The sequence below is a fragment of the Lepisosteus oculatus genome, chromosome 8, assembly GCF_040954835.1.
Source record: "Lepisosteus oculatus isolate fLepOcu1 chromosome 8, fLepOcu1.hap2, whole genome shotgun sequence".
NCBI classification, from domain to species: domain Eukaryota; kingdom Metazoa; phylum Chordata; class Actinopteri; order Semionotiformes; family Lepisosteidae; genus Lepisosteus; species Lepisosteus oculatus.
Genome location: NC_090703.1, coordinates 48,475,251 through 48,495,270, shown reverse-complemented (window position 1 = coordinate 48,495,270; position 20,020 = coordinate 48,475,251). Strand labels below are relative to the sequence as shown.

Sequence of the window (20,020 nt, the reverse complement as noted above, 5' to 3'; positions counted from 1 at the left end):
ATTAACATACACAGCATGTTCGTGTTGAAAACATTTATTTAAAAAATACCCAGTTCCATTACTTTAATCACGTTTGCAGTCTCAGTCATTTCCCCATTATCTGAAGTTTAACCTGATTTAAAAAAAAAATATTGCACACCAGATACATATTAACACTTACAAAAATACTAACTGCATATATTTACAACGAAAACAATATATACATTTCTAAGGCTCCCTGACTCCAAAAAAGCCCCTTCAAGCAGATCCAATAAATTAAGTGAAGTGGTTTTTAAAACACTTTAAACAATTGCGTGTAGTTCAGGCGTGAGGTCTAACAAGCTGCCCTCTGCAGAAGGAACTGCAGTCTAAAGTTGTCGCTCTCTGTGAATTTGTGAAGGTACTGGGTAAATATTTCCTTCGGACGTGCCTCCTCTTTAGGAAAAAATCCGTCTTTGTTTAAAAAAATCGCTGTCTGCAGGTCTAACGCTGCGGTGCCTCTCTCTCCTCGCGGCGGCGCCTTCCTGACGCCGGGCTGCTGGTCAGGGGAGGAGAGAGGCACCCTGTCCTCCGGCTGCGGGCCTTCACGCCGCCTCGGTGGCGGCCATCTTGTTCCTGACGCGCTCGAAGATCTGCAGGACCTTCGCCGTGGGCACGGCGCCCTCCCTCAGGAAGGACAGCTTCCCTGCGAGGCCAGAGGGGAAGGCAAAGCAGCGGGGCTTCAGTTCGTTTCGTCTGGCTAACTAATAACGCAAAGGGTGGGGTGGGGGGGCTCAGAAAGTGGCTGGTCTGAGGCCTGGAGTCCACAAAACACCTGCTGGTTTTCTTTCCAGCCCAGCCTAAAGGCTTCATTGAGGCCTTAATTGATCTAAGAAGGTGTATGATTGGAAAATTGGCGAGTTCCCCCTCCCCCCATTCGGTAGTTTGCAGCTTTATGGTGCTTGTGACATGCAGCCGTTAAAAGGACGACGAGCCCTGCGTGTCAAAGAGCTGAGAACGGACGAAATCGATCCTGTTATTAAGTCAAGTGAGGGATCAACCCGCACACCTGTGGGACTCCCGCCCCAGCGCTGGGAACCCCTGGGTGAAGGGGAAAGAGAGAGAGGGAACACATGCTGCAGTGAGAGAGAGAGGGGAGAAGAGAGGTGGCGCCCAGCAGGGGGCAGTACCTTCGTCGATCTTGGTGCAGATGACCACCGTGGAGGAGACGAGCTCTGTGGAGTCTCCGTCGCACAGGACGCCGTCCAGCTTGTGCCCCAGGCGCCTGCAGGGGCGAGCGGAGACCGGCCGTCAAGTGAGTGGCTCGCACACCAGGGCCCCGCGGGTGCCGGCGGGCAGCTCTGGGCTCACATTTGCAGTAAAGCACATGACAGCGAAATCGGCCGCAGGGCTCTAGATGTCGGAGGGGGGGGTGGTACTCACGTGACGACCATGTCGTGGTGCGTGCTGTCGGGCTCCCCGCTGGGGTTGGCGGAGGTGATGGCCAGCGGCCCGGTCATGCTGAGCAGGTGGGTGGTGACGGTCAGGTCAGAGATGCGGATCATGATGGTGTCCTTGGTCCCCACATAGTCGTAGGCTGGGCCCACTCCTGCTCCCCAGGGGGTAAGAGAGAGATTGAGCCGTGTGACTTTGAACAGCAGGGTGCCACACAAAGGCCATAGGGCAAGGAGTTGGATTTCAACAGCCTGTATCGTTAGAAAAAGTGTTCTGGGGAACATCTCTTTATATGCCTGCATAAGACCTGGAAGATGGGTTCAAGGGGATAATTAGTTCCTTTGGTGAAAGGAAAGCCAGATGACTCTCTGGCCCATGAGACACGGCCCGTAGAGCACAGCTTTAGTGGCTGCAGGTCTTGGTGGCTATAACGCCCAGCGACACCCCCTTCTCATCGCGTGGTTACACTGTCCCCCCGGTCTGCTCTGCAGCTTGAGCAGACTTCACGCTCTTGCCCAACTTGAATGTGTGCAGTGACTGCGCAGCCATAGGTCTCATGTCCACGCGTGCCTTGCCATCTGTGCCCTGCTGGGCTGTGCCCTCCTCTCTATGCTCTGCTGCGCTGTGCCCTGCTGTGCCCTGCTGTGCCCTGCTGGGCTGTGCCCTCCTCTCTATGCTCTGCTGCGCTGTGCCCTGCTGTGCCCTGCTGGGCTGTGCCCTCCTCTCTATGCTCTGCTGCGCTGTGCCCTGCTGTGTCCTGCTGTGCCCTGCTGGGCTGTGCCCTCCTCTCTATGCTCTGCTGCGCTGTGCCCTGCTGTGTCCTGCTGTGCCCTGCTGGGCTGTGCCCTCCTCTCTATGCTCTGCTGCGCTGTGCCCTGCTGTGCCCTGCTGGGCTGTGCCCTCCTCTCTATGCTCTGCTGCGCTGTGTCCTCCTGTGCCCTGCTGGGCTGTGCCCTCCTCTCTATGCTCTGCTGCGCTGTGCCCTGCTGTGCCCTGCTGGGCTGTGCCCTCCTCTCTATGCTCTGCTGCGCTGTGCCCTGCTGTGCCCTGCTTTGCTATGCCCTACCGTTCCTGCCGTCCGCGCTCTGCCTACTGTGCCCTACTGTGCTCTGCTTGCCCTGCCATCCCGCCGACAGGCGCTCACCCAGTTTCCTCAGCCAGTCGCCCTTCCTGACGATGCAGCCGATGCCCCCAGGGTAGATGTTCCTCATGAACTCCCACAGCAGGGGGCTGAAGGGCGGGTTCACCTCCTCCAGCTGCGCCAGGCTGGCGATCGTCAGGCAGATCGGCTTTTCCAAGGGGCGTTCCTGCCGGAAGAGCAGCTGGTTAGGGCTCGGCCCCAGAGCACAGGTGCGGGAACCCTGCACACGTGTTCTTACTCTCTTCTTCAAACCAGGATTTGTGAAGCTGAAAATATTCAATGGTTTTCAGCTATCAGTATTGGAGGGCTGTCATACCTTCCTTGCTTCTGGCCTGTTTATATTTGAAGTGCACTTTAATTATGATTTCAATGGGCAGAGATGCTCTCTTAACAGTGCTTAAACACAAGTTTAAGAAGTGATTCCCAACCTCAGCACTTCTATTGCCTAGCATTAAAAAGCAGAATGTTTTGCCGTATGTAAACTGAGCACACTTGGACATACAGCAACAGAAAGTGTAGTCTCTTAGTTACACGCTATGATTCCTTCAACTAACTTGTCATAAAATTCAGTTATACGGTACAAAATGCATTTTAGAGCGAGCGAGAAAAGATCAATCACTTACTTCGAGTAACATAATCCTCTCTTTCAGACTTCCCAGCTGCGGACTTGCCTTTTGCTGCGGTTCTAAGAGTAGCCAGGAGGGCGGCGCTCACCTTGATGTTGTAGATGCGCTCGATGGCGGAGGGGTGCTTGCAGGAGGCGGACAGAGTGTAGACGGTGTCAGAGGGGATCCCACACACCCCTCCGGACTCCAGGATCCGTGCGATCGTCATGAGCCCACTGGTCTTCTGGGAGCTGGGGCAGGGGCAAGGCAGGGCTTCTGCGCTGGTTTTCTTGCTCTTCCCAGACTAGGGGAAGCAGAGGTACACAGGACATCACCCACTGTGGAGAGAGCCTAGGGGCATGCTGTTCCACTATTTCCACTAGCAATTTATCTCTCTCTTTCTCTCTCTCTCGGCCGGCGCAAACAAACCACAGGCAATCTTTGTCACTCGATCCCTCCCTCCATTAGAATCCATCACATGTTGAAGTTAAGGAAGAGAAGGCAGGATAATGATTTTGCTTTCAATTCCGAGTGCAAAAAAATAAAAGCTGCCAATCCCCATCTCAACTGATCTTTTTTGTTGTTGTTGTATTAGGCAGTAACCCAACCTGCAGTGTGTTACAGGACCGTACCTTCATCAGCTGTGGTCCCATGGGAATCAGTGGTTTCTCAAACAGGTAGTTGGCGAAGGACGCAGTGGCCCCATAGACGCAGAGCACAGTGAAGATGGCCAAGAACACACCTGAGAGTGCGATAAGAGGGTCGTCAGACGTCAGTCGTCTATGAATTGGCTACATTACTCTGCTCTTCTCCCCACTGAGAGCTGGTGTGTGATGAGTGTTCTGGCGCACTCTGGCTGCCATCACATCACCCAGGTGGGGCTGCACACTGGTGGTGGTGGAGGGGAGTCCCCATTACCTGTAAAGCGCTTTGAGTGGAGTGTCCAGAAAAGCGCTATATAAGTGTAAGCAATTATTATTATTATTATTATTATTATTATTATTATTATTATTATTATTATTATTATTATTATTGTCAGCAGTTCATGCCTTTCTCCCCCTTTCAGAATAGCGCTGCTCTGTAATCAGCCTGGAGAAAGAGCAACCAAACACGGTGGCCTCTTTCAAGAACTGGAGCAGACCCCTGCATCCCTTATCTGCTAAACACCAAACAGCACAGATGGGGCAAATGGCCTCCTCTCGTTTTGTTTTTACAGGAAAGTTAGAAGACTAACAGAAAACAAAGGTTCGCCAGACCACACTTTTTCCAAACTATTTCTATAAGGTATTTAGAATCAGCACGATTTTATAAGAACATCAACTGCGTATAAAAGGAAGATGGTTCTCAGATTGTCTCTGTAATGTATCATTCAGTGATAATAGCTTGCTTACTATGCATTAAAACAATCATTCACAGCCCCTGAGTTAAAAGTGTTGTGTTTCCAGCTGTCTGTAGAATTTCATCAGACAGTAATGGCTTCACACTGAGGTTACCCAGTAGTCCTAAAAAGCACGGCTTCGCTCATGTTATGCAACAAGACCTAGCTCTAAAATGGGCCCTTTTCTCAACTCCATTTTTTTAACTGAAATGACGAAACTCCTCTTGAACGGAAAGCGTTTTGCTTTGTTATGTTGCAAGACACCTTCCACAGAAGCCTGATTTCTGGCAGGGGCTTTGTGGAGCCCTGTGCCTTGTGAAAGTGTGCTCGTGGGACACGGTGTGGTGGAGAAAAAAAGGAACAGGAGGATCAAATCACTCGATTATCGGCCCTTACCTTCGAGAGGAAGTGGCAGTTTGTTCAAGGTGAACAGCAGGAAGCAGACAATGAGCACCTCCATTGACGCAGTGAGGGCCAGCAGCACAATATTGGAGTACGCAGCTGTGAGGGGGAACAGAAATCCTTTTACTCATGTGTGCCAGGGGGACCACAATTACTGAAACACCTCGCCCTCGCTCATTTCAACTGGAGGTCCAAAGGGAGGCATGTGGCGGCACAGGTATCCCGCGCGCATGCTGTAGAATGGAAGGAGGGTGGCAGCTTCCAGGGACCTACCAGTGATGATGATAAAGGCATTGATGATGAGGAAGGCCACAGCACCAGCAGTGAAGGCATGGAGAGAGGGCTCGGTGATTCTCAGGAGAGGGCCTGTGAGGAAGAGGGGGAGGGAGGAAGACTGAGGTTAACGAGGGCACCTGCACGCATTAATTGTGCACGAAACACCATCAATCCCACCCACTGATCTCCTTCACTCTTCCCTCACGGCACATATTGCACACTGTGCAGCGTTCATACAACACTAACATTTCCGTTCCATATCTGTATTGCTTTATAACCCTGCACATCATTGTTTTGCCCTCATCAGAACGTGTGAATTGCTCTGGGATGTGTGTTATAGGTGGGACCTGCAGACTGGCAGCCCTGCCTAGAACAGCAGGAGTGTTCTTCCAGGTGGAGACGCTGTACCTGCAAACCGCAGCCAGGCCCAGGAGGCCCAGATGGCCGCGTAGCAGAACGGCACCGTGGGGCCGAAGCGGCGTCCCCCTCGAACCTGCAGCCGGGCCACATAGAGCTGAAGTATCACACCCGGGATCAGCACCCAGGGCACGGAGAGGTGGGAGCGTGCGAGGTCCGGGCCGGAGAACTGCAGGGCGGACAGGGCAGCCAGGCCGTTGCAGAAGAAGAAGAGGGCGTCGGACAGCTGGGCGCGCAGCTCCTCCACGGGCGAGGGCGGGGGCAGGGGCCGGGCGTAAGGGGTGAGGCAGCGCTTGAAGCCGAACAGCGCCTCCTGCAGCTTGAGGGGGCTGACGAGACGGGCCCCCAGCGGGATCAGGGCCTTCTCGGCGATGGAGTTGACCAGGCTGACGAAGGAGATGCCCAGGCTGAGGACGGCGTACAGCACGCACACCACGCCGAAAAACGCGTAGCGGCCCTGCCCGCGGATCTGGGGCAGCGTGGAGACCGTGAGGCCGGCGAAGGCGGCGTTGTGGAGCAGCTCCACCCTGTCGCGGCTCAGGGAGAGAAGGCACAGAAGGAGGGCGGCGGCCAGGAAGAACCAGCCGCCCAGCATGGCCGCCCTGGAGTCGCCCACATCCTGCCCGGCCAGGGGCACCGTCACCACGAACTCCTCCCAGCTCTGCACCAGCCAGTAGGCGCTGTGGAAGGCGAATTTGGTGCCGTGGAAGACGTCGAGGCGCAGGTAGGCGTAGTAGCTGGCCAGGAGCTGGGCCACGCAGTTGATGCTCACCCAGAGGGTGCCCACCTGGAAGGAGCGCGGGTAGCCGAAGCAGTGGAAGGCCAGGATGGCCGCCGACACCGTGTCGCTCATGTTGCCCAGCGCCAGGGGCTCGGCGTACTTGCTGTTCTTCTTCTTCTCCTCCTCCTCCTCTCCCCGGCCCACCATCTTGCGCTGGGCGGGCTTGATCTTGGCGCCCAGGAGCAGCACGTCGAACAGCGCGTTGCCGAAGCCGGGCAGCACGTGCCGCTGGTACAGCCCCTTGAGGAGCAGGGCGGCCGCCCCGTAGAAGCCGCAGGCCACGATCACCAGCTGCGCCGCGCCCGACACGGCCAGCGCCCACTCGGCGACCAGCCCCACGGCCTCGAAGGCCAGCGTGACGGTGATGGCGCCGAACACCACGGGCATGACGTAGTTGGCGGTGGCCGAGCAGAAGGACACGATGAAGGCCACGCTGATGTAGGCCACCAGCCCCGCCACGGCCGACTCATGCACGGGCGGCGCGCTCGCCGCGGTGCCGTTCCCCGGCTCCGTCAGGTTGGCGGGGCCCTGCGCCCCCAGCACGATGCGCGTGGCGCCGTAGCTGCTCCACAGCGCCGCGAAGGCCAGGAACGTGGTCCCGGCCAGGTGGTCGTACTTCCGGAAGGTGAGCAGGCCCGCCACCAGCTGCACCACGCCCCCGATGAGGATGAGGTGCACCCCTGGAGAAAAAACACACACACAAGAGCCCCCCGTGAGACACGGACACGCACCAGGAAATCCGCCAGTGAGAAAACCGTGCCAGCGTCTAGAAACGACATTTTCTGTTTCACCCAGTTCGGGGTCGCCGGGGAGCCGGAGCCTATCCCAGCAGGCAACAGGCAGGGTACACCCCGGACAGGACGCCAGTCCATCACAGGGCGGACACACAGACACACGCTCACCCCAGGGCCCGTTTTCCCCAAAGCCTATTAACGTGCCAGCCAGCACGCCAGTAAGGCACCCAAACACACAGACGGCGCCCCAAGCCTGCAACTGAAGCCATGCCGCGGCAGCAGTGCTCAAACCCCAAACGAAACCAACCGCATTTAGGTTTCGCGCACGCCTTCTGGCGCGGGTTTAAAGCGCCTCTCCCGGACCTCGCTCCCTCGCGTTCGCCCACCTCCGCCAACCCCCCCCCCAACCCCCGCGGCGCTCACCTGCCAGGGTGTTCTCCACGCCTTCGGCTTCCCGGTGGGTGGCGACGTGGGCGAAGTTCTGCAGCGCCACGTAGAAAGCGCTGAAGACGTTGGCGAGGAGGCCGAGCACGGCGGGCTCGCTGTAGAACACGGCGGCGAACCCCTGGGCCATCCTGCACAGGCATAGAGACAACGTCCGTTACAGCTACAGGGGGGGGCCGGAGGACACGGCCAGGTGCACAGGGAGACAGCTTGTGCAGCTCCGTGTTTCGCCCAGGTGTCGGGGTGGGCGGGGGTCGTGAGTGCTCGAGTGTCATTAATAAGAGAGTTCGTGTGGACGGATGTGGAACAACCAGTCCGGGAGCCGACGAGACTGGTTGAAGACTGGGGTTTAGGGGGCGAACCCGGTGTTGTGAGCAGTTCCGGGTCCCTCCCCGAGCGATACCGGCGCCGGCAACATCGACCCCCGCAGCTTTCTTCAGGGCGAACGGCGGAGCACGGACCTCGGGAAGGGCAACTGACAGGAGAGCGGGAGGCTCTTCTTTACACAGAGGGTGGTGGGGGTGTGGAACAACGTACCCAGCCGTGTTTGTTGAAACCGATGCCCTGGCTTGCTTCAAGAAACCGCAGGATCTTGGGATCAATTTGCTACCAACTACCAGCCGGGCAGGAGGGGCTAAATTGCTCCTTTCGTTCGTAAGTGGGCAGTTATTTCCTCTGTCTTGAAACCTCCGCACAAAGTGAAGCAAGGGTTTCAAAACCGCCGAATTTCCGCTTTTTGGCTGCGCGGCAGTTCCAGTGTTTGTCGTCGCAGTCTTATTCAAGACCGTTAGTTGTCAACACGTCAAGATTGACTTAAGTAAACGTATCGCACTGCTTTTTAAGTGCCCAGATTTTTTTTTCTGAATTCGAATAACGTGTTATAAGATTATTATTATCATTTATAAAAGTTTCAAATCTGTAACGTCGAAGACGTCAAACATTTTCGCTAATTCTGCAACCGGTTTTGTTCAAATTTGAAGGCGCACTTCTAATGGAGTTTTGTAACTCCTGTACTTACAAAGTGCACGTACTGTAGCAAAACTCTAAAACACCGAATTATTTGACCAACTCGTAAATGTGTATCCCCAAAAGACTTGTTTCTTAGGGTGTTTTCTCATAAGGATAAACGGGCATTAAACGTCCCCGTTGTGTTAAATTAATGAACGCGTTTTTCAGCCGCTCAAGTCCGCGGGAAGCGAAGAGGGGCTAATTGCCGAAGAGTTTAAAATATAAAAGTCCTTTGATTACAGCAGCTTTCTAGTTTATTGTTGTTCACAGCTGGCTGATGAAACAAATTCAGGAACGTAAGCAATTCTTTTCGATTCACACAGCCCAGCGCTGTAGCAGAATGAGGAAAATTTAAAGCTTGGATTATACAGTACCAGACAACAGAGAGTCCTGTGGAGAAATGATTTGGATATTGTTATGTAAAATGCCTTGCGTGTGTCGGTTCTGGTTACGAAAAAAGACATTCTGATTTCTGGTTTTGATTTCTTTTAATAACAAACCCAGACAGCATGAATAATAATAATAATGCGCTTGAAAAGTTAGGTCAAGAAAAAAAAATAGCCCCCCTGTGAGCGCTAGACTTAAACTGTGAGATGACATTACTCAGAAATTCATCGTGCACCGAACGTCTGGTGCCATTGAGTCTGCAGCATAGTGTGAATATCAGTGAAACTAGGTGATACAATACTCTATTGTAGTGTATCACAACTGTACGTTTTTTGAGGTACCATAGTTATTCATAATGTAAAAAAAAGTAGAAATTTAATTCATTAATAATGTAAACCCTTTAGAATTCTACAATTTTAACAAACTGCTGCGATATCACATTTGAATTAAAAAATGCTTATGGAGTGTAGTATTTTATTTAGTGCCACAAAGGTACCAGAATGAGTTTTCAGGACTTGGTTGAACAAGCCTGGCTCACAGGGAGAGAGAAACGACACGTCTGTCACAACAAATCCGAGCAGTGATGCGAAGACAAAGGTAGGGACACTTACCTGGCTGTCGCTGGAGGAGAGTGCGGGGATGTTGCTCTTTGAAAGATCTGTCTTTTGATCTGGGCTGCGTTCTTCTGTTTCCTGGCTCGCTCTGCTCAGGCTGAGTTGTGACAGTCTTCTCCTCTGTCTGCCTCTGCAGCGTGTGATGCTCTGTGCTCCTTTGCAGGCTGTATTTATAACAGGGTCCAGGAGGAAGCACAGACTGTGAATTATTTCCTCAAGTGGATTACCAGTCCCATAACTATACTATGCTAACATTCCAGGTGGGACAGATCATCTTCTGAGGTATTTTTTGTAAAGGTAACATTTTTCCTTTTAACAATAGTAAGAAGAATTTACAAAGTAGGGTAGGAACCTTCATCACATCAAACCCTTTGGTACTGTAGCTAGTAGTTAATTAATCCCAGGATCTCATCCAGCTGTTTCTTGAAAGATGCCAGGGTGTCGGATTCAGCACGGCTGACTAGCTTGTTCCAGTCTCCCACCACCCTTTATGCAAAGAAGTGCTTCCTGTTCTCAATTTAATGTCAATGGGGACTCCTCTCCACCACTCCCAGCAGTGTGCAGGGCCACCTGCATGATGCGATGGCAGCCATAGTGCACCAGTCTGCTCCCCACACATCAGCTCTCAGCGGGGAGGAGAGCAGAGAGATGAAGCCAGTTCAGAGATGGGGATTATTAGGAGGGCATGAGTGGTAAAGGCCAGAGGGAAATTGGGCCAGAAAAGAGGTGTGCAGAGCCACGTACAGCCAGAGAGTATTCAGAATTTGACCTCCTCCTGAACTTCTGGTATATAACACCCATATACTCGGCATACCAGCAGTGTGAGAACCGTATAATCAGGAATCAGGAAAAAACCTCCACAAGGATCTGGGGATCACATGACTCTGGAGTCCTTGTACTGTGCGTCCAGTCTTTACCTCTGTTGCTTCACTCTTCCGTGTCCCTATTGGACTGTGGCAGGGCCTTGGTTGGTGTTTTTAAATCCAAAATTGAAAAGGTTTTAGACAAAGACTCTTACTGTTTGATTTATATTAATACTTATCTATCTCAAAGATGTATTCCCCATTCAAAATATTCTCTCTTTTTTTTAAAAGGAACTGCAATACATATCGTAAAAATGATTAGTATTATTAATAGATTAGTAATAAATCGATGATGATGAAAAAGATAATGTAATGTTTGGAGTGGTGAATATTCATTGGTGGTGCTCATAGCACATTATATGAGACTAAGTGGCACACAACTAGCTCCGGTTAGGTGCTCCTGTGTCCAAGCACTTCGTGCCAATGGGCTCAGAGTCTTAGCGGCGTGCCACTGCAGGGCTGTTCTCAGGTATGTGAACCCCCCCACTGCTGGGCTACTGAAGGGCTGTTCTCAGGAATGTAACCTCTCCCCCACTGCGGGGCTGTTCTCAGGCATGTGAACCCTTCTGGACTACTGCTGGGCTCTTCTCAGGTATGTGAACCCCCCCCACTGCTGGGCTACTCCTTGGCTCTTCTCAGTATGTGAAATCCCCCCTCCTGCGGGGCAACATCAGGACCTCGGCAGTGCAGGACTGTTTACCAGCTTTGCTTTGCTGAGGAGCTGCGGTGTGTTGTCGGCCCGGTGGCCCTCCCCCATCTCTGGGGATCCTCTCCCAGGGCTGGTCCGGCTGTGCTCCAGCTCAGGGCTCCTGCCCTTGCAGTGGGGATGGGGCGTACCAGGACTCTTCGGTGTGGGAGGAGTACTGAGGTGTTGCAGTAACTTCTCTTCACGGGTGGAAGTGCCTGGTCTGGCCTGTGGCGGTCTTGGGTTTAATGATACTACCAATAAGTGTAATGTAAAACATATTACTCCGTGCAAGACAAATAAAATGAACAGGACCAACATTTTAGAAAGAAAACCTGTTCCCGATACAGCCACTGGCTTTACAGCCCAGTTGTAAAAGTTAATGTTTACCCACGCCCGAGCAGTAACAGGTGTTGGCACCGGGCTCCTTTGTTTACAGAAATGAGGTAGCCAAGTCAGAAATAAATCTTCGAGTTAAAAATAAAAAAGTACAGAAGCACACATTGCCTAATCGTATGTAGAGTAGATTACAGAAACTGCAGGTATCTGGACCCAGCCATTAACGGAATAAGAAAACTGATTAGAATTAGTGAGGCTCCAACTCTGTAAAGGAAATGGATTCCCAGGTTCTTACAATGATAGAAGACCCTACTCAGGACAAAATCATTCCTTCAAAATATGGTATCATTAGCCTGATAGATATGACAAAAAGGAACTTGCAAGCCCCACAATTATAAGACAACAGACCCTTTGCTAAATCCTGAGGTCGGTGGCTTCAGCGCTCATATGACTTGGGAGATCTCTGTGGTCTGGTTTGCCATGGATGAGCCCACTCTGGATTCTACGCTTCTTTTAAGCCTCTCCTGTGCAGTCTTAGTCAGATTCTTTTAGAGCCCATTTTATACTGTACTGTCCCCTGAAATGCTGGCTTAATGATCTCCCAGGGATGGTAAAAATATTGTTAAATACCACTCAAATTTCCTTTGGCCATTGTGGCTGCCTCAATAGACCTTAAAAAACAGGTCCTCCAATCAGCCAAACCCAAACACTCCAAAGAATGACCACTGTCCTAAAGTCTAAACTTCAATAGATATTGATGACTGTAATAACCTCTTGAAAACCCATAATACTATACAGTATGCTGTAGTTCAGGTGGGCAGACTGCTGATGTCTCACCCAGTTAGTTCTGCACTGCAGTGATAGAGGATGGGGTGTCCCTTCATATATGTAAAGTGCTTTAGTATCCTAGTGGTAGTAGTAACCATCTACAAATGCACTAATTGTGTTAAAGAAAACAGGAATAATGCCTTGAAACCGCTTGGTGTAAAAAAGTCAAACATTTTTTGTCAAACATTTAAACATTTTTTTTGCCTTTCATTTCTCTGCCTGGGTGTGAAACTGAACCAGTTGTGAGTCAGTCTAAGGCATTATTTCCTGGTAAGGGCAAAAAGTTAAAAATAAACCTGATGACGTCGTAACCCACCGAACAAAAGAATTCTGAAAGATTAAGAATTTTAGATTACCCTATGATATTAAAAAAAACCTTACATGAGAACAATAACAAACAAAAAACTTTCACCAAAGCCTGAGAGACAAAATATTACCCCTCCAATATCTAAAAACACCAAGTGATCCTTTGGGATAGAAAAGCACTATGTATACAAAAATATTTTTAATTGGTGTTGCTATGATGATAAGGGTGGTGAATCATAGAATTGATTCTAGTAAACATAATAACGTGCACAATTATGGCTGCGCTTTAATGATTCATGAGATGACACACCTCAAGAAGTGGAAATCAATACAGATGTACTACAAAAATGTATCCTAGGCCAGAGATCTACATCCCTACAGATTCCAGAGGGAACTCAAATTAAGAGCGAAAAATAGGACCAATTACTGTAGGTCAACTAAGAGCTCTGGCAGAAAGACTGAGAAATATGTTAGGTTTGGTGGTCAGTGGGTCAGTGAGTTCAAACCACTGAGAAATATCTAGCTCCTTGTGTCCACCCTTTGGGAGAAATGTAGAACCCAGGTCCATTTATCCTGCTGAAGATGTGGAGTTGGGCACAGAGAGCTGGGGATGTGGAGATGGGTGAAAGTGACATAATTGACTCATTATTCTTGTTCTTCACCTGGTTCCTGCAAGTCCAATGCCTTCTGAGGGCTCTGATCCCATTGTCCTGTGGTTCTTGTGTTGCATCCTGCTCCATGGTTTTGTTATCGAATGGCTCTACCTTACCTTAACCTAGAGATCAAAAGGCCAATTCCTGCAGAGTCCCTGTAGGTGACCACTGAGTCTCCAGTTTCTAAAGATCAGGAAAAATTGCACTGTGACCATTTAACCAGGTAACTTGTTAGATTCTGTCATTAAGAGATAATTTAGGACTCATAATTACTTATGAAAATCTAAGTAAGGTATGTACTAAGGGCTGGGGTGTCTGCAGGGGTTCTAGGCCTATTCAAAGAAGCAACACCTGAAGACCTGGGAGAAATGATTGAACTGGTCTCACTAAGCCAATAATAAGCAAATTGATCCTGTCAATACATGAGTTAGAATGAAAACCTACAGACACAGCGACTCCTGCAGGACGAGGACCGCCCACCCCTGAAGGACCAGACGGCTCTTAGTTGAACAGATTGCTTGCTTCAAGCGTCACGCGATTACAGGTGGTGCCAGGCTTCAGAGAGAGGTGACCTGTCAGACTCACCGGACTGGGGCTCTCTAGGACCAGGGCTGGACACCCGAGTCCCCCCGAGGCTATGCAAATAAAAAAAAAGAACCTGGCACACAGAGAGAGAGAGCCCTTACCTCATTTACACTCATCACTGGTGGCAGCACTTTACCTTGTCCTTATTATCGGCTCTTTCTTCTCATTCATTCTCAACGTTTCAAAGCCTTTTAGTATCTTTGAGGGTTGACCCACAATATGAGCACCCTGTATGCTGCTATCCTGAGCTCTGACGTCTTTAAAGAGGGCGAGAGGCAGCTGTCGCCCCCCGTCTCGCTGGTGTGTCCTGGGCTCTGCGGGAAGAACTGCAGGCGGCTGTAGGGGTGACAGTTGTGTAACGAGCACACAGCGCCGAGTTGGTGCACCGCTTGGTGTGTGTTTCTTTCCAGGGGCAGAAATGGAAGAGCAGAAATGGAAGAAATCTGGTGAGCCTCTTCAAGAACGCAAATAAAGAGATAATTCTTTGGTAGTACAGCGTTTCGCTTCCTGCTACATTCATTGCGGATAACACCACCGCCAGTGGCAGCAGTCTCGCCATGCCTGTGCTGTAATCCAAGTCTTGTGTTAAACCGAAAGCACAAAGAGGCACAGCGTGTCGTACCGAGAGGGAGGCTGAGAGTGAAACTGTCTGAGGACGAACCCCATTCATGACTTGTGGACAGAGAAGACACGTTACATTAGCAAGCGGTTTGCTGCTGATAGGCCGGGCTGGCAATAATTTGAGAGGAAGTGCTCAAATTAATTTTCTCTTTATTGAATCCGGCAGCGTAGAGCGCTTTAATAATGGAGGATTCACTGGAACAAAACTGGAATGGAATTTTATAAAGTATTTCTTTTTCTGATTAGACATATAGCCAAAACACTACCTTGGCACTGGGCGAATTATTGTTCATAGGTGTGTGTATTCCCTGAGTTGTGTGTGTTCCAAAAATATTACTGAAGGTGCGTTTAGTAATATTTTTCATGAAAACCCACAGTCTAGTTATTCCTATAGTTCTCCCCCTAACTACATGTAATTTAAATATTAGGCACCATTGATCCATTCAGCAAGTAATGTTTCAGTGAAAAGAACACTGGTATTTAACGGCTGAACTAAAATCACATTTTTGTTCAAAATGATCACTAAATTATTTAATTGAACAGCACCTGTTTATTTGATAATAGTTAAGTTGCTCCAGGCCTTTAGAAATTGTGGTTTTAAAGGCTGCCCTTTAAAACTTGCTGGACTGGGTTGGAGAGGAATAATCTCTGAGTAGGACCCTAGTGCCTTATAGGTTTTGCCTGGCTGTGCTCTCAGTAACTTAAGCACGCGACCCTCACCAGGAGAGAGGGGTTATACAATGAGAGATGAGAGAATTGAATCTAGTTGCTCAGTTAGACAATGAGGGTGTTGTGGGAGAGACCATGTAGAAGGAATTGCAGTCAGTGATGCACTAGGGTGGGGATATATCTTAGAATACTATGCTTTCAAGTTTTTTTCTGATACAATGGCCACGCCTGGTCTGGATAGTAGCTAATGGTTGGTGATTAATAGATTTCTATCATTCCACTACAACGGAACAGTAAACATTTGTGCCAATGCAGATCACATACTGATTTATTCCCTTGCCCCCACCTTTCCAGTGCAAAATACCCTTTTTTATCCCTGCAAGGGTGTGGTATAACCCTTTCTGAGGAAAAGAGCAGGGAAGGAAGTCCACAGAGCTGCAGAAGAATGAGGAAGTGTGAGAATGGAAAGACCATAGCCTCAACCAAACTTGACCTCTGCCGTCTCCCTTTCTGTTTTGCGATCACAACTAGAACTCAGACATTTTTATTGTCCCCATTTCCTTATGCCCCATTTCCTTATAGGGGTTTCTTATGCAGGTTAGGTAACTGTTTATGCGCGTATCATTTACTGTAACTGTGCCTCTGTAGTTAAAGGAAATGTATGGTGAATCGGTTTTGTTTGTCCTTTAACCGTCTGTCCAAGCCCCTAGGAACAATATTGCTATTGGAAAGTGGCAATATGGCTGGAAGACAGCCATTTCCTAAAGCAGCCACGCTGTAAGGACAAGGAAAGAGGAGCCATGATACCCTCCCAGCCTGTTCGGTAGTTTATTGATGCAAAGATCTCATGCAGAGGTTTCCTGAAAGAAAGAGCAGCGGCTTCAACAACCTGGCGGGTGCATTTGTTCCACACTACTTTCCACGTGTGCAAATAACCTTAACTTCTTTCTTTCCAGCCAGCACACACTGAGAAACTCCCTCTGTGATAGCTTTACTGTACACGAGGCCAGGGAGGGCAGAGGAAGATCAGTGAAAACATTTCAAATGAATACAGGAAACTGTGATACAAGCGCTGCTGTGCACGTTCAATATGGTTAATGTCTACAAAACATCCCTCTAATTTTTATGGAATTACATAGAAAATCAGCTCTGTTTTCTTTCCTTTGTTTTGCATTCATTTTGCAATCCCATCGTCTTTCTTATATACCCTCCTAATTTGAGATTGCCAATTGATTTAGAAGTCATCAAGCTACAGCTCCCTGTGTACAAGTCTTGTAGGGGAGAATGTGGATGTGACCATATGCTCCTCTGACGATTGGCATCAGTCTGCCTTAACATCCAATGAGCTGCAGAATTACACCTACTGGTCCTGTAGCCAGTGCTCTTGTGATGATGCCTACGCACACAAACTGACTGCAGTGTGATGTCAGCTCCCTCCCTGAGTCTCTGCCTCTTCAGGGGAACAGGAGTGTGCAAATGTTCTGTTTAACCTACGGAGATGAATACCAGCCCATAACCAAGCCTCTTTCGGTTGCTGGCAGCAGAATGGCAGGTATAAAGAGGAGGAAGTATCCACTTATTCAGCTGTTAAATATTTTGACGTCTGTCATAAAATTCAAAAGAAGCCTGGAAGGGAGATAACAGTGACAGAAGAATTCATTGTTTCCTTATCTTGGAAAGTGCGTGTCATGTAAAAGGCAAAGAAGAAGGAAGTCTTCGCAGTTGTTAAGACTCTCCAAACCGGGAACACAGAACCTGGTTTTAGCATAATACTGTTTGTAGTACTACTCATCTTCCCTTAAGCAGAGGTGGGAGTTGGGAGTGGTCTGCTGCTTGACAGACAAGGGTCAGGAATTTTCCTGTGAAACCTACTGATTCTTGAAAACGGGCTGCACGTCACATTGCTACCTGTGCTACAGACTGCCTCCGTGGCACCCCAGTCCCTGATATGTCTTATATTTACCCAATACAAAACAAATTAACTGACTCCTGCGCACCAGGTAACTTAATCCAAAATAACTGATAACTACATTTCTCAAAAAGAGTAGGGGTATTACCCTGGTGTCCGGGCCAAACTTCCCATTGGCCCTTATTAATCAGGGCCTCCTAATAGTCCTCATCTCTAAACTGGCTTCATCACTCTGCTCTCCTCCCCACTGAGAGCTGGTATGTGGTGAGCATACAGTACTGGTGCACTCTGGCTGCTGTCGCATCATCCAGGTGGGGCTGCATATTGGTGGGGGTAGTGGGATTCCCCATTACCTGTAAAGCACTTTGAGTGGAGTGTCCAAAAAAATGCTATATAAGTGTAATTATTATTACTGTGGTCAGCATAGTGCAAATAACACACTGTATAGGCTAAATTGATCTGCTTGCTCGTTTAAACGTTTACGTAACTTGTTCTTTGCGAGTCTTGAGTGTCAAAATACCTTTCTCCCCATTCTCAAATCACAACGTTTCAGTACTATTGAAGATTTATCCAGAAAATGAACACCCTGTATTCTTCTGCGCTTTAACATCCTTAAAGGGTTTGCTCAAAACTACTTCTTCCTTCAGAAGTTTAGGCACGCTTCAGCACCTGACTGTCATTGCTTCTGATTAAACAAACCAGTTTACTAGTTGACCATTTCCTGCCGAACAGACGCAGGTGAATGAGACAGTATCAGACAGGCTCACGGTGGGCGTGACACAGAACTACCAGACGCGCCCAAGAGCAGTATTATTCCCTTCTGCTGAGCTCCAGTTGTTACATTTCAGACAACACCCCCGAGTGAGGGCGTTCTGAAGGGCGCATATCATTTGTGAGGAATAAATCTCTTTAAGATGCTGCATTCCACTAACACGTTTATTTCTTCTGGATATCGAGAACACAATTCATACTTAAACAACAAGTAATACAAATAGCAATGTTTATAGCACGGATTTCCTTTCGCTGTAATCAGACACAAAAAAGAACACCCCACAAACTTCACCATTCCCAAGTCCTTCGTAATTAGAGAACAAAGCCAGTGGTGCTCTGAAATTAATAATTCTCCCCATCCGCATATGAAAAGGTGAAACATGCAGTAAGCTGTACTGTACTGTACTGTACTGCATTTCGCTAGAGAAGGCTGTACACCGGCAGTGCCCTTATTTCACGCTGACGTCAGCAGTGTTTTGGTTTGATCTGATTGGCCTAATATTTCAGGGGGCGGGGATTTGAATGAGTGAGTTCCCGACACGAGGGAGACCCGTAGAAAGGAGCGTGGATCTCTCCTGCTGCAGCCGGACACTGACACCTACTGGCCAACGGTATTAAAGCACTTACTCTATGGGCTAAATTCTAAATGTAATTTTGCTTGTCGAGTTTAAGAACATAAATATCCAGATTTAACTGTCCTGGAAGATCAAGTCGATGTTATAACCCAGGGCTTACCAACCCTGGTTCCAGAGACTCACACACCGGATGGCTTTATTCTAGCCGATCTTAATGCCTTAATTAAAACCTTGTGTGAACGGCTAAATTGCTTGATTGCACTATTTGCAAGTTATTTTTTCTCCTCTCAAAAGCTTGTAATCTTCTGCCACCTGTGAAATACGGCAGATAAAATGTGAGCCTCTTGTTTCAGAGCTGAACGCAGTTCGAATGACTCCTGTCCCGAAATCAATCGATTACTTCAGGGTGCAGTGGTGTATACAGCGAACAGCCCAGAACAGCTGTTATGTGGCCTTACAGGACTGGGAACCCTTGCTTTAGACATCTCTTTAATATAAAAGGTCTTGGGTGAAGCCAAAACAAGAACTATGTCATTCCGGTGAGCATGTCCTCCCTGAACCTTGTTGAACCCTGTAGTGACACGTGCTGTCCAGCTACTGGTTACCAATCTTGTTACCACGCAACATCGCTGTCTCAGGCGTTCTTCATTCATATAAATAACTGTATATATGGCCCTTTTTTGATAAGGCTAAACTTATCAAATGGAGGCTTTCAGATTCGGGTGTTTTAAGAATCACCTCAGCAGGATAAACTTTGAGGAACGTGGGTCTCGCTCAGAGGCAGTGAATCTTGAAACCCGGATCCCATCTTATTTCAGGACATTCCAAATAAGCACTGAATTCATTTTTTTTTTGCTTAATGAACCCTGTAACCTTCAAAGCACTCCAATAATTAAGATTTATCTGGAGCAGAGAGTAACAATAGCCTAGAATCCAGGTGCCATTTAAAGCCGCTGGTGACGAGAAAGGAACGGAAATGACGCATCCTTGCGCTAACCGCGTGTTTCAATGACGTCACGCAGTGGACTCTGTATGAAGCGGTTCCCTTTTGGTATCGGTGTTAAATTCTGCGGTCTAGAGCTAATGTGGCGCTCAGACTGAACAGGTTGGGAAAACAATATGTATCGTACCTAAAAAATACATTCAGCCTCTGTTGTCTGACCCGGTTTTAACGCACAGCCTGGTGTAAACGACACACGTTATTGGCCACGACTGTACCAGGAATGTAAAATGTAATCAACAGCTGCTTGTTAAGATGCAATAAAACAGCGACCCGTGAAACATACAGCCACAGCGGTATCATCCTTGACAAAAGGTAGTATATAGCCCCCCGTTTCCTCTTGTCTCTCGGGAAAGTGGGGCAAGGGACTGTGTTCAACAGTTGAACATGTAAGGCTTCACCCCCTGCTGAAAAGTGAAGAAAAGAAACACAACGTTTCGGCCGTGGAGCCTTCTTCGGGTGTCGCCGTGTTGAACAGTGGGGGCAGAGCTCGAGAAGCCCGTGCGATGCCCACTGGGGTGCTGTGCACCTTAGCCGCCAGAGGGGGCGCTCGCATTCGTTCTGCTCTCGAGTCCGTCCTATCTAGGCGCGGTGGGGGGATGTCGTGGGCACGTCC

At 49.1% G+C, this 20,020-nt stretch overlaps 1 protein-coding gene across 2 annotated transcripts; it reads right to left on the bottom strand.

Moving 5' to 3' along the window:
• Nucleotides 1-9,725, bottom strand: LOC102695397 (uncharacterized). Of its 2 annotated transcripts, XM_015351522.2 has the most exons (11): nucleotides 9,598-9,725; nucleotides 7,571-7,722; nucleotides 5,624-7,093; nucleotides 5,213-5,305; nucleotides 4,934-5,038; nucleotides 3,792-3,901; nucleotides 3,269-3,463; nucleotides 2,558-2,720; nucleotides 1,402-1,567; nucleotides 1,149-1,243; nucleotides 1-664 (listed from the first exon to the last, which is right to left on the bottom strand). In XM_015351522.2, the coding sequence occupies exons 2-11, from the start codon at nucleotides 7,719-7,721 to the stop codon at nucleotides 564-566; spliced, it is 2,649 nt and encodes an 882-aa protein (XP_015207008.2). In that variant the 5' UTR covers nucleotide 7,722; nucleotides 9,598-9,725; the 3' UTR covers nucleotides 1-563. The 2 variants fall into 2 exon arrangements, with proteins under 2 accessions (XP_015207008.2, XP_069049775.1); XM_069193674.1 differs by lacking the exons at nucleotides 1-664; nucleotides 1,149-1,243; nucleotides 1,402-1,567; nucleotides 2,558-2,720 and adding an exon at nucleotides 2,732-2,820.
• Between the last annotated feature and the right edge of the window lie 10,295 nt (nucleotides 9,726-20,020).

Coding starts and splice junctions, on each gene's coding strand:
- LOC102695397 (XM_015351522.2), bottom strand. CDS start 7,721: ATGGCCCAGGGGTTCGCCGCCGTGTTCTACAGCGAGCCCGCCGTGCTC. Junction 5,039..5,212: donor TGCCTTTATCATCATCACTG/GTAGGTCCCTGG, acceptor TCCCCCTCACAG/CTGCGTACTCCAATATTGTG. Junction 3,464..3,791: donor TGGGACCACAGCTGATGAAG/GTACGGTCCTGT, acceptor TGCTTCCCCTAG/TCTGGGAAGAGCAAGAAAAC.